The 13017-nt window shown below is 36.8% G+C and overlaps 1 protein-coding gene across 2 annotated transcripts in view; it reads right to left on the bottom strand.

The window, feature by feature from the left end:
* Positions 1-765: 765 nt before the first annotated feature.
* The window catches only part of LOC132565027 (beta-1,3-galactosyl-O-glycosyl-glycoprotein beta-1,6-N-acetylglucosaminyltransferase-like), a 28714-nt gene continuing 16462 nt past the window's right edge, over positions 766-13017 (bottom strand). The window contains exons 2-3 of one of the 2 annotated variants that reach the window (XM_060229631.1): positions 5308-5360; positions 766-3152 (exon numbers count right to left, since the gene is read on the bottom strand). In XM_060229631.1, the coding sequence (XP_060085614.1) occupies positions 1375-2865 (1491 nt within the window). In that variant the 5' untranslated portion in view covers positions 2866-3152; positions 5308-5360 and the 3' untranslated portion in view covers positions 766-1374. The remainder of the gene's footprint in view (positions 3153-5307; positions 5361-13017) is intronic. The other variant, XM_060229632.1, reaches the window with a different exon arrangement.

The following is a 13017-nucleotide window of genomic DNA, read 5'->3' as shown; positions in this document are numbered from 1 at the left end:
TAAACCTCCTTAAAGACAACACCTAATTTTCATATAATTACTGGTTCTATTTCAAGAGATCAAAGCATTACGCTTGTTCCAAGACTTTGGTAGTGGAATGTACTGAAGACATGTTCTCGTTATACCTTGACATATCAAGGTACTTCATAGTGTTCCGGTGAACATTTCCCCTACCAGGTCAAATGTTCATATAAACATGTTTTGGAGTAAATATCTCAATTTCCTAGCCTATTAATGGTAGGGGGTATGGATTGGCCTTATCTTGAGAACAGCGATCTATCCTGTGTGTCGTTTGATGTTGCAAGTACACGTGTAATATAAGCAGGGAGAATCTAATGCTAATGGAGGATTACCAGGAAGATCAACCTCACTCCTTACATTAGTATCAAACTATCTCGGCTTCTCACAGGAATGTTAACGATGGAGTGCATTTGGTGGACTGAGAAAATAGTGTTAAAAGCTCTGTCGTAGGAAATAGTCGTGTGATGTAGTTAACGTATTATTTAGCATTGATGTATCTAATCCAAATTTGTATGAAAGATTCAGATTCACCTGTGTCACCTTTGAATAATCCTTAATATCAATTTCAAAAATCATGAAGTGATTTAATTTTGTAAGTAGGGACATGCAAACTTAGCAGCTCCAGTTTCCGCTGATAAGATAAAAATATCCGGATTTTTCATACCCTAAAATGTTTCTTAAAATTATTACATAACATTTATTTTTCATAAAAGTGAACAAAACAAACAAAAAATAACAGCTAAATGATTGAATTCAATAAAAGATTATTAGGAATACAAAGAAAATTAAGACTAAGACAGCTTTTGGAATATTTTCTAACTTAATTGGATTAGATTAGTTCATCAGGCAGAACAGTAACCACACAAGTGAACATTCGATTTCAGTAGGAATTAAGGTATACGTCGGCTGATAAATAATGCTGCATCAAACAGCTTTTCAGTTTTCGTATACATACAGGGATGTCAGGAGGCGAAACAGAAACAAAGAATCATACTTATTTCCTGTGATTCAATCAAACTGGAAAATTTTAGATATTTTATAATTTTATTAATAACTGTTATGTGCCTGTCTTCAAATTGCAAAAATACATCTTTTCGCCACAAACTATCAAACTATCTAAAATGCCTGTACTTGAGATAATATTTTACATTAAGAATATGCATTTTAACATCTTTATTTTTGATGAGAAGACTTTATATCCGGGACCGTACATGGTTTGATTATGTGTCTTTATGGCTCAGAATTAATTACTCCTATGCTGGTGCACGTTTTGATATTACGTGCCTAATAAGATTTACCTACAATGATGAACGGATTGACCTTGTGTTTTTTGTTGTAGAAAACGTATTACTCCTATGATGGAGCTCGTTTTATCTTTGTTATATTGGTCTTCAGTTGCTGTTTAATCCAATTTTCCCGCTTTTTATCTAAATACGCCATTGATTTTTCTTTCATCGTTTGATCGGCGTAGTACCTAACATGAGGAAGGTTTCGATAGTAATACCAGTTCATTTGGTCAAAACCCTGATCCATATTATTTGTCCGATTTCGTATTAATTCTTCTATGCAATCCGGTGCAATAGGATCATACATACGGTCGAATTTATTAGCGATTAATTGTGGTCTTGACAAGAGCCATGGGAGGTCACCTATCCCATATATGCATACGCTACGCGAGAATTTACCAAAACAATGAGGTTTGTCCCATGACCATATTACTGCACGTGACAAGAACGTGCTGGAAGAGTGACTCGTCTCCACGGAGTATCCTCCCGGGGCCCAAGGTAGACCATTTAATGTTGCCCATATTGTCTCTTCTGGAGACAAGGAATCGTTCAACCAGTGAATGAATTTCTGTGCAACAATATCTTCGTGGAGAAATTCTACGAACTCCCTTCGAAAAATGCCATATGCGCTGCCTTTACGTAAAGTTACATTATAAGAAAACAATTCTTTTGTTTTATTTTTATCTTCCCTCAATGATCCTTTCACAACCGAGTAATGTTTCTGAACACGAAAATTTAAATGCTTCGGAAATAAGAAACTTTCGATATCATTTGTTCCATGTAGAGCTTTAAGAATTTTCACGATTTCCAGGTTTGTTCTAAGCGGTAATTCCTGTCCTGTTAAATTTATATAGTATTTCCACATAACCGTTCTCGCTAAAAGCTCATGCATGCATTGCAATTCAGCCAAAACGTGTGATAGACTGGCGTAAATGATATCAATACGTTCGTGTATGATGAAAATATTATGAAAGCAGGCGGCAAGCTTTTTCATGACGTCGAATACTTTTGAATTTGCTTTCTTGTCGATGTAAAGACAGTAGACATTGTGAGGCCGGTAAATAAGGCGTAAGAGCTGTTCGGCCTGCTCTGGCGACTTATGCATCTTAATGGCAAACGCTAGTGGGTAGTCTAGTTCCTCACTGTCGATAGTAGTTCTGTCTGTCAAGTAACTGTGGGCTTTTATTAACACCTTACATTTATCAACCAGACTTCCTAAAGAACAATTGCCGTTTGTCGTTTTTTCGTAGCTTGTGTTTTTCGCTAATGCCAATGCTGTTGGATCTCCTGTGAACAGTGTTCTGCAGTTGACGCGTACTACCGGACGAAGTTTACACATCTCTATAAGCTTCTCCTCTTCGCTAAGACTTCTCATTGTAAAGGACTCGCGGGAATACTCCTCGTCGTCATCCTTCGACGAAAGCAACCAACGTGTATTACAGTTGTTATTTAAAAGGGCGACATTGGAGTTAACTCTGAGAGAATCCCATACCAGACATATAAACACTAGTTGACAGACGACAGTCAATCCCAGAAGAAAGCCACGTGCAGACCCCATTGACGTATTTTAAGTCTAAAACAAGTCTCTCATTTGGAATACGATTCGGGAAAAAAGGTCTGGTTGAGTACACAGTAATGTTTAAGGCGACATGGAAAAAGGAAATAGATTCAACATATTTGTTCAGTTAAGTATGGCTACAGATGACTATGACACTTAACGCAGTCAATTCACAGTCTGGTGTTACTGTGCTTGACATGCTCTGTGAACATATTCCTTCCACATGTTTTGCTAATATCTACCAATGGCATGTCTTCCTTTCCTCGGCATTCTTGTCCAACGTCCCTCTGAAACAAATATTATGATTAATCAGATATCTCATCCAATATACTATATTAATTGAGACGTATTCTCACCGGTACCTCTTCTGTCTAACCTTACTCCACTCCCTCCAATAGAACACTCTAAATTTGGTTAACTTTCCCTAATAAAAATAACCTTCATTTTATTTCTCGCCCTAAACTATTAAATAGTGCTTTTCACTTGTGTATCTTTCGTGCAATCTGTCTACATGTAAAGTAAATATGGCCATATATTTCCTATGACAATTTTACAACATGTGAAAGAGTGGTATCTTTGTGGGTAATGGGGAGAAACATTTAAGGCAGAGAGACAGATGAAGTGTCCGATGATTCAAACTTATTGACTATTAAGAGAACCTTGTCAGAGTGGTCAGCTGTGATAATTAGGAAGAGTGTCCAGTGATGTAAGGTGGATGTTTATTGTTTTAATAATGTTGGGTTAATTATAAAGTAAGTAATTTGACTTGATTCGATTGAGGGTGAAAGTTAATCAAAAGGAAATTAGAGAGATTGATTATTGCAATTAAACAGTGTCGTGGGAACGGAGTATGGTGTGTGGTCATTGAGGTGAGCGATGATATGTAAAGGATAACTGAATTCTGAGAGTGAAGACGTGATTATAATCTGAGAGTGGCGGACGGAGAAATTATGGGATGTAAATAACTCTATTCAAAACTGTAAATAAACCGTAAATAGAAAAGAATCTTAAGTCATCATTCTAGAACCAGTGGCAAAGCAGTGGTTCCGTCACATTTGGTGGCAGCGGTAGCCATCATAAACAACAGCGGGATGAGAATATTATAGACAGAAACTTAAGCGGTGTGAAAACGATACAAAAGGTCGTGAATAAAGAGAGAAAAGTGGTATCATGGAGGAAAAGAATGAAGAATTTGCCAGTGCTAAAGAGCAGTCTCAAAGATTTTAACAATCTTTAATTAATGTTAAACCTTCAGTAATTTATGGAACATTAAATTGTGACATTCCGGGATTAATTATTTTAACCGGCAGAAGGGCCAATGGATGGAATGGTGCGAGAAAAACAGAAATCTTACAGAGCAGCCGACTTTAATGATACATTAGATGGAGATATGTCAGTTACCTAATTAAGCCCGCAGAACTCAAATATATGTACTGCAGTGCATTATCCCAAGCGAAGTAAAAGGTTTGATGACTTTGCATCACATTTTAACTAGCTATCTATCAGTACTTATAATGAAATGTCTCCTGACGAAAGACAAACACTTATCAACGTTTTATTCAAGGACTAACTGACAATACCAAACGGATCGTGTTGTTGTCCAACCCCAAAACATTTTAGGAAGTCTTTAACACAGCAAATCACCTGACCTCCGGACAGTGTTATACGGTGAAAGAAGGGTCATTGCTGAGGAACGATGACGGTTCATGGAGCTCGGGGAAACCAGTTCTTCCGGATCGACTGGAGAAGACTGGGAAAAGAACTAGTGCAACATATAGGTCGAAATTAAAGGATGATGGACGGCCAGCCGTAATAAATGTCAAATGGGAAGATAAGGTGTTGTAAGATTACCTTGTGAGGATACAGGTGAATAGTCATGCATTCCTTAGACATATAAATGTAATTATATGCAGGCATATCATACGATATTACTTTTGTATTGACTGTAAGTCAATACTTTTAATTGTCGGTAAGTGAGTGCGGGGCGTCACATTTACTGAGCGATCCTGTGTTAATGAAGACTGTTTTCTGAGGAGAATAGTTGTTGTATGGACACCAGAGAGTGAGGGTGTGATTACGAACTGAGAGTGGCGGCGGAGAGAGGAGTGCTTAGTATATATAAAATGCAAATAATTGTGTGAATTTTGAACTGTAAATACAAAAGGATCCTATGTAATCATTCTACAGTCAGTGGCAAAGATATGAACATTTTACCTTATATTAAGTTTATAAAGTTGTATACTAAATCTGTTTCGTCAATCGTTCTGGGGGCCAAACATGTGGCCTCCCATACGAAACATTAATGAAAGTAAACCTGATGCCTATAACGACATATATAATATACAAAAGAAAACGTGCTCTGGCATATTAATGTTATAAATCAGATAACTGAATATAAAAACGTTTTCAAAAAATATTTCAAAATTGATAGCGTTTCCTTACCTACTTCTGAGGCCTGCTGAGACAAATGATGGGATGTTTCTTGTTTTATCGTCCTTAAAAAAAAGAAAATCCACAATGAAAACCTTTTATAGGAATCGTTGGTTTAAAAGTAATGATACAAAGTGTTATAAATGTAAGCGCTGCATGCGGCACTACTACCGCCGTGAAATCTCAACAACTAATGACGGATTGATCGCCTAACACAGGACGACGTGTCCGTTCAATCAGCCTGTTGTCCTCTGTGAGTTTAAACACTCTATGTGTAGGTGCACAGTGATTGGCTGACGAAATTTACAACATTAATGGTTGTTTGCAAACACTCTTTCTATAGAAATGTAGAATTGAAGAAAATATATAAAAATGAATAAAATTTATAACAAATCTTCAAATTAAATATAATCCTATTTTTCTTCATGAGTAGCTCCTTTACCTGATGACCGGGACATTTACCAAATCTTATTCATCCTTGAGTTGTTCATCAGTAAAATAGTATGATTAAATATACAATAATGTAGAGTGATGGTTAACAATGCTAGGATCTGTATTAAGTATGGTTTATCAAAAATTATACATTATTTGATCTAATTTTAAATGCTTTTAATATAAATTTACATAAATTACTTACTACTTTTTAATTTTGAATACTGATTAATAGAGTTAACATAAAAACAGACAGCCTATGTCAATAATACATTTTAAGATATCTACTTGTAAAAGTTTGTTATAAAGAATATTTAAGAAGCCTTGTAATAATTCTAAGTTGTTAGTAAAACCATCAGAGCAAACAGGATCTGTTTCATACAATACTGCGTGCCATTCTGTGTAATTTGACCCTTCTTTCGTTTTAAATGACATAATGAGATTCCATTTAAACTGTGAAAATAAAGATCCATTGACATGATATAAGATTGTGCAAAGAGACACAAATATATGGCACCTTTCAATACAGATCTAAAATTAGATACAGAATAGAGCCAAATAATAAATTAAACTAAATTATACAGTTGTTTCGTCCATGTAGGGCTCCTCCGTAACAATAAGAGCCTAAAGTTTAAAAAATGTAGCGATTCAAGAAAAGCAAACTTAATCGAAAGAAATTTCAAAATCTAGATTGTGTGTGAGGATGTGTGTGTGAGGGTGTGTGTGTGTGTGTGAGGGTGTGTGTGTGTACGGGTGTGTGTGTGTGTGTGTGTGAGGGTGTGTGTGTGTGTGTTTGTATGTATGTGTGTGAGTGTGTGTGGTGGTGGTGTGTGAGGGTGTGTGTGTGTGTGTGTGTGTGTGTGTGTGTGTGTGTGTGTGTGTGTGTGTGTGTGTGTGTGTGTGTGTGTGTGTGTGTGTGTGTGTGTGTGTGTGTGTGTGTGTGTGTGTGTGTGTGTGTGTGTGGTGGTGTGTGTGTGGTGGTGGTGTGGTGGTGGTGTGGTGGTGTTGTTGGTTGTGTGTGTGTGTGTGTGTGTGCGGGGATTGCACTAGCCCCACCATTCAATAAATTTCATAATTTCATAAACAATGGAACTATTCGAAAGTCTGGTGTACTTTTAGTACTTAAAGTCTTTCCCTCGAATATCAGTGACAGCGGTGTTTATTGATAATGCGCACGTGTTAAAAATTAAATATTCAACATTAATATCACACACCAGCTATATACTTTCCAGTATGTCAGTAAACATTTATATCCTTAGGTTTAAATTACACATGGAAGTTAGCTAATTAAATTTGGACACATTAAGTCTTATCTCTGACATATTAACCAACTAATCCTGTATGTTGTATAACATTAACTACGAGATTCATGGTCAGGTTTTCATCTCATAATGTCAAGTAGAATTTTCATTTTGTTCCCGGATATAAAATGTTCAATTTAGCAAAAGACATGTTTCGGCCCAGAGGACGATATTTTTTACGATTGTTTCACTATATTATCTTACAACCGTTGGAGATTGGGTATACTCTATATATTTACGTTGAGTTAAGAGAACAATACTGAATCGGAGGTAAGCCCTTCACGTATTAAATAGTAGTCTTACATGACATCCGCCTCTATTCCGGCATCTCCATGACAATATACGGCGTTGCCACTGATATTGGAAAACAAAATTTTACATTTAAACAAATTCCCTTAAACAACATTTAAGTATAAGCACATGGCCCGGTTTATTTGTACATAGGCAACAAAGAAATCAGAGATATTTTTTTACGGAATCATAATTCAAACTCAAATTATGTAAAATAAGGGAAAAAATACGATAAAGGAAAAAGAAGAATGGGACCAGGTGCTCCGAAAGAGTAAGCGTCTTCTGCTTCATCGACGACAACCGCCATGTAAACTTTTGTCATTCAAGGTAAGTAATGTCAACAACAGTTACTATGTGCCTTTACTGACATCAAACATGTCCAGCTTCATATGCACAAAGACATAGAATATTTCTCCGTGAGATTTGTGTAACGTAAATATGTGATCTTCATTGCGTAGTGATGTTTTATATGAATCTGTACTCTTTTCAATATCTACATTATTCCCCGTATAATATGTTTGTCAGCTTACACTGTGGTGGTCCGTTGATGCCCAATAAAAATTAAGTAAGAAGTTCTTTAACAGGTTTCAGTGAGGAGTACAGTGCTGTATTGTAATCACCGGGAACAAAGAGGACGGACGACATGTAATGAAACCGACAATGAGAATAATGATTAGAATAGAATAATCTACTAATAAATAGGTCTACTTGTCATCTGTATGACAAAGATAAATTCTATTGCACTCGATTATAATTAGGCTTCCACGTGTAATTACCAGGGAGTGACTACATATACCTACATTATGACAGAATGCTACATGTGTTGTCAATCTCTACAATCTCTATCAGTGAAACATTTAATACATGTTCAACTGTCTTAAAGATTTTACATAAAGTCTACACGTAAACAGTTCTCAATGTATGACATAGCTGTGATATGTATAAGTTGACACGCTGAAATAATTGATTCTGCAGTATTAGCAACTGGAAAGTAATGAAGATGAACAGGACTTAAGGTTCATTTAGATATAGACTCTTGTTGTAAAGCATGTGATACAGGTCCGGAGTTGATTACAAATGAGATCGCTAATATCACAACGTGTGTGTGTGTGTGTGTGTGTGTGTGTGTGTGTGTGTGTGTGTGTGTGTGTGTGTGTGTGGGTGTGTGTGTGTGTGTGTGTGTGTGTGTGTGTGTGTGTGTGTGTGTGTGTGTGTGTGTGTGTGTGTGTGTGTGTGTGTGTGTGTGTGTGTGTGTGTGTGTGTGTGTGTGTGTGTGTGTGTGTGTGAGAGAGAGAGAGAGAGGGTTTGTGTGTGTATGTGTGTGTTTGTGTGTGTGTGTTGTGTGTGTGTCCATGTCTTTTTTACGTCCCAGTAAGGACATATATTTGGGATCTATTACATATTCATTCATGAAAAATGTTATCTGTTTAATTAATTCTAATTGCGATGGCAAAAAACAATCAGACAAAAAATACATTAATTATAGCAGAATGTAATATATTCCAGTCGAGAGATTGATAGTTAACACATAGGAAAATTCACTGAATTGGCTTATGAAATGCAATAAAACAATGCAACGATCTTAAAACATAAGTACATTGTTACGCAAATTAACGGACATTCATTTTTGCATCAAGAAGGCTTATGGCCAAATAAAGGACAGAAGTTCTCCTCCATTATGTCCAGCTTTTCTCAGCGATCGTGGAATACTTATATGTTAGACAAATCTGTTGTGTACATACTGTAACACGTTTTGTTGTCTAGTGTAGCCTGTAGAAGTATACATATTTTCCTGGGAAATGTTATATCGAGTCATATACTTTGTAAATTCTTATCAATTATTTCAAAGGACTTCAAAGGTAATTAAATAAAGTGTACCAACTGTATCGTGTTCATACGCTCAGCATATTCTGTATATAACACACTGTATTAGATTTAACAAGGAAGTTGTCTTACTCAGCAAACAGACTACACACCACACACAATAACTCACTTACCCCCCCCCCCCCCCCCCACACACACACACACACCACACTACACACCACACACAATAACTCATTTACCAACCAACCCCCACCCCCACCCCCCCACACACACTACACACTACACACCACACACAATAACTCACTTATCCACCCCCTCCCACCCCCCACACACACTACACACTACACACCACACACAATAACTCACCCACCCCGCCTTTCGCACACACACAAACACAACACTATTTCCTAATTTTTAATTGGATTCCTTTTAGATCAATCATATCTGTTTGATTTAATTCATCACCATTCAATTTTACCTTTGCGTTCATGGACCTGGAGGTAAAATTTAAGATGGGGCGAAAATTTGTTACCCTTATAATTATATAACATATAGTTCTATTATATGACCCGCTGAGGTTGAAATTACCATGGGCAAATTGGTATACAATGGTACACAGGCGAAAACAAGCTGAGGCGAAAAATCTCGGTGTACCGTAGTTATAGATTAGCTACCATCATTGTGATTCTTTTGTTACGTAACCATGCAGTGAATTGTGAGTTTTTTATGGCAATCCGTCTCATACATTAGGAATCGTAAGACCATCAAAGCACCATTGTGTTGAATTCTAACACAAACATCGTGCAGATGACTCAATGAAACTTTATGAAACTTGTGACAGTAAATTTGATGACCTCGGATTTCTATAGCTAAAAAGATTTTTGATTTTAAAAGGATTGTAGTTTGTCTAAACGCACTTTATATCAATATTATCGTATGAGGTATACTTCTCTTTAGTTATTTCCCATATAAATCTTTCCTTGTTCATGTTCTATATGGATTTTTTTATGTGTTTAAACATTAAAACAACAAATTTACTTTTAAGGGATACGCACCGCATATGTGTCTATTTACTTAGAAGCTCATCTTGTTTCAAAAGTGTCTTCTAAGTGTTTATCTTACGTGACCAACGTCAGTTTCACTAAATTACAAACTCAAAAATGTTTGTTTGCACAATAGAATATCATATGGTTTATATGTAGATTAGTCTGCACGTTGAATAATCTGTAAGATGCTATCTGATCCCACCAGAACGGAGACTGTTTACTGATATGAAACAATGTTGGCACAGGTCAGTAAACGGTCTTCGTGGGTTTGTAAATAGTTACAAAACACTCAGTGTTAATATCAATGAAAATATTATTTGTTAAATAAATAAATATTCCGCAGGCAACTTTTTTCTTCAAAATATATATATAATTTTGAATCCGATAAAGTTTTCTCATATCATATCGCTTATCTTACACTTATAATTCTAACAAAATCCAGATTTTGTTAGAATTTCTATCCGTGATCATAAACATGCACAGCGAACACTTGGGCAGCCTCTAGTCGAGTTGTACAACGCGGTGGCAGATAGTTGGTGCCAGAACCGGATATGACGTAACTTTTCTACTGAAAGGGCCTATCTATACGCAGTCGGCTGTTTGGCAACGAAAATGTCTAAATGTCAAAATAATGAGGTTGTAGAGAGAAGTGCAGTCTCGCTTTTTAATGTAACTTCGACAACTGAGCTGTTTGGTAAAACCTATCGTTTTACATTAGTTATACATTGTATGACGACAGCGCTAGCAATGATATTTATATTTGAGACAGCCCTAGGCTAGCTGTCAACATACCAAACAACAAAATGTCTATGATATATTTGAGTTAGCCCTGTACAGATTCCGAGAGCCCTAAACACCAAAAATGTCTATGATATATTTGATATATCTAAGCCCTGTAAAAGAGCCTAAACAACAAAATGTCTATGATATATTTGAGTTAGCCCTGTACAGGTTCCAGAGCCCTAAACAACAAAATGTCTATGATATATATGATATATTTCACAGGTTAGCCCTAAACAACAAAATGTCTATATATATTTGGTTAGCCCTGTACAGGTTCGAGAGCCCTAAACAACAAAATGTCTATGATATATTTGAGTTAGCCCTGTACAGGTTCCGTCTATGATATATTTGAGTTAGCCCTGTAAACAACAAAAAATGTCTATGATATATTTGAGTTAGCCCTGTACAGGTTCCGAGAGCCCTAAACAACAAAATGTCTATGATATATTTGAGTTAGCCCTGTACAGGTTCCGAGAGCCCTAAACAACAAAATGTCTATGATATATTTGAGTTAGCCCTGTACAGGTTCCGAGAGCCCTAAACAACAAAATGTCTATGATATATTTGAGTTAGCCCTGTACAGGTTCCGAGAGCCCTAAACAACAAAATGTCTATGATATATTTGAGTTAGCCCTGTACAGGTTCCGAGAGCCCTAAACAACAAAATGTCTATGATATATTTGAGTTAGCCCTGTACAGGTTCCGAGAGCCCTAAACAACAAAATGTCTATGATATATTTGAGTTAGCCCTGTACAGGTTCCGAGAGCCCTAAACAACAAAATGTCTATGATATATTTGAGTTAGCCCTGTACAGGTTCCGAGAGCCCTAAACAACAAAATGTCTATGATATATTTGAGTTAGCCCTGTACAGGTTCCGAGAGCCCTAAACAACAAAATGTCTATGATATATTTGAGTTAGCCCTGTACAGGTTCCGAGAGCCCTAAACAACAAAATGTCTATGATATATTTGAGTTAGCCCTGTACAGGTTCCGAGAGCCCTAAACAACAAAATGTCTATGATATATTTGAGTTAGCCCTGTACAGGTTCCGAGAGCCCTAAACAACAAAATGTCTATGATATATTTGAGTTAGCCCTGTACAGGTTCCGAGAGCCCAAAACACCAAAATGTCTATGATATATTTGAGTTAGCCCTGTACAGGTTCCGAGAGCCCTAAACAACAAAATGTCTATGATATATTTGAGTTAGCCCTGTACAGGTTCCGAGAGCCCTAAACAACAAAATGTCTATGATATATTTGAGTTAGCCCTGTACAGGTTCCGAGAGCCCAAAACACCAAAATGTCTATGATATATTTGAGTTAGCCCTGTACAGGTTCCGAGAGCCCTAAACAACAAAATGTCTATGATATATTTGAGTTAGCCCTGTACAGGTTCCGAGAGCCCTAAACAACAAAATGTCTATGATATATTTGAGTTAGCCCTGTACAGGTTCCGAGAGCCCTAAACAACAAAATGTCTATGATATATTTGAGTTAGCCCTGTACAGGTTCCGAGAGCCCTAAACAACAAAATGTCTATGATATATTTGAGTTAGCCCTGTACAGGTTCCGAGAGCCCTAAACAACAAAATGTCTATGATATATTTGAGTTAGCCCTGTACAGGTTCCGAGAGCCCTAAACAACAAAATGTCTATGATATATTTGAGTTAGCCCTGTACAGGTTCCGAGAGCCCTAAACAACAAAATGTCTATGATATATTTGAGTTAGCCCTGTACAGGTTCCGAGAGCCCTAAACAACAAAATGTCTATGATATATTTGAGTTAGCCCTGTACAGGTTCCGAGAGCCCTAAACAACAAAATGTCTATGATATATTTGAGTTAGCCCTGTACAGGTTCCGAGAGCCCTAAACAACAAAATGTCTATGATATATTTGAGTTAGCCCTGTACAGGTTCCGAGAGCCCTAAACACCAAAATGTCTATGATATATTTGAGCTAGCCCTGTACAGGTTCCGAGAGCCCTAAACAACATCATGTCTATGATATATTTGAGTTAGCCCTGTACAGGTTCCGAGAGCC

This window comes from Ylistrum balloti, unplaced genomic scaffold (genome assembly GCF_031769215.1).
Source record: "Ylistrum balloti isolate Yb309-2 unplaced genomic scaffold, AGI_CSIRO_Ybal_v1 Utg369688, whole genome shotgun sequence".
NCBI classification, from domain to species: domain Eukaryota; kingdom Metazoa; phylum Mollusca; class Bivalvia; order Pectinida; family Pectinidae; genus Ylistrum; species Ylistrum balloti.
Note: the sequence above shows the minus strand (reverse complement) of the source record. Positions and strands in the feature narration are given on the sequence as shown.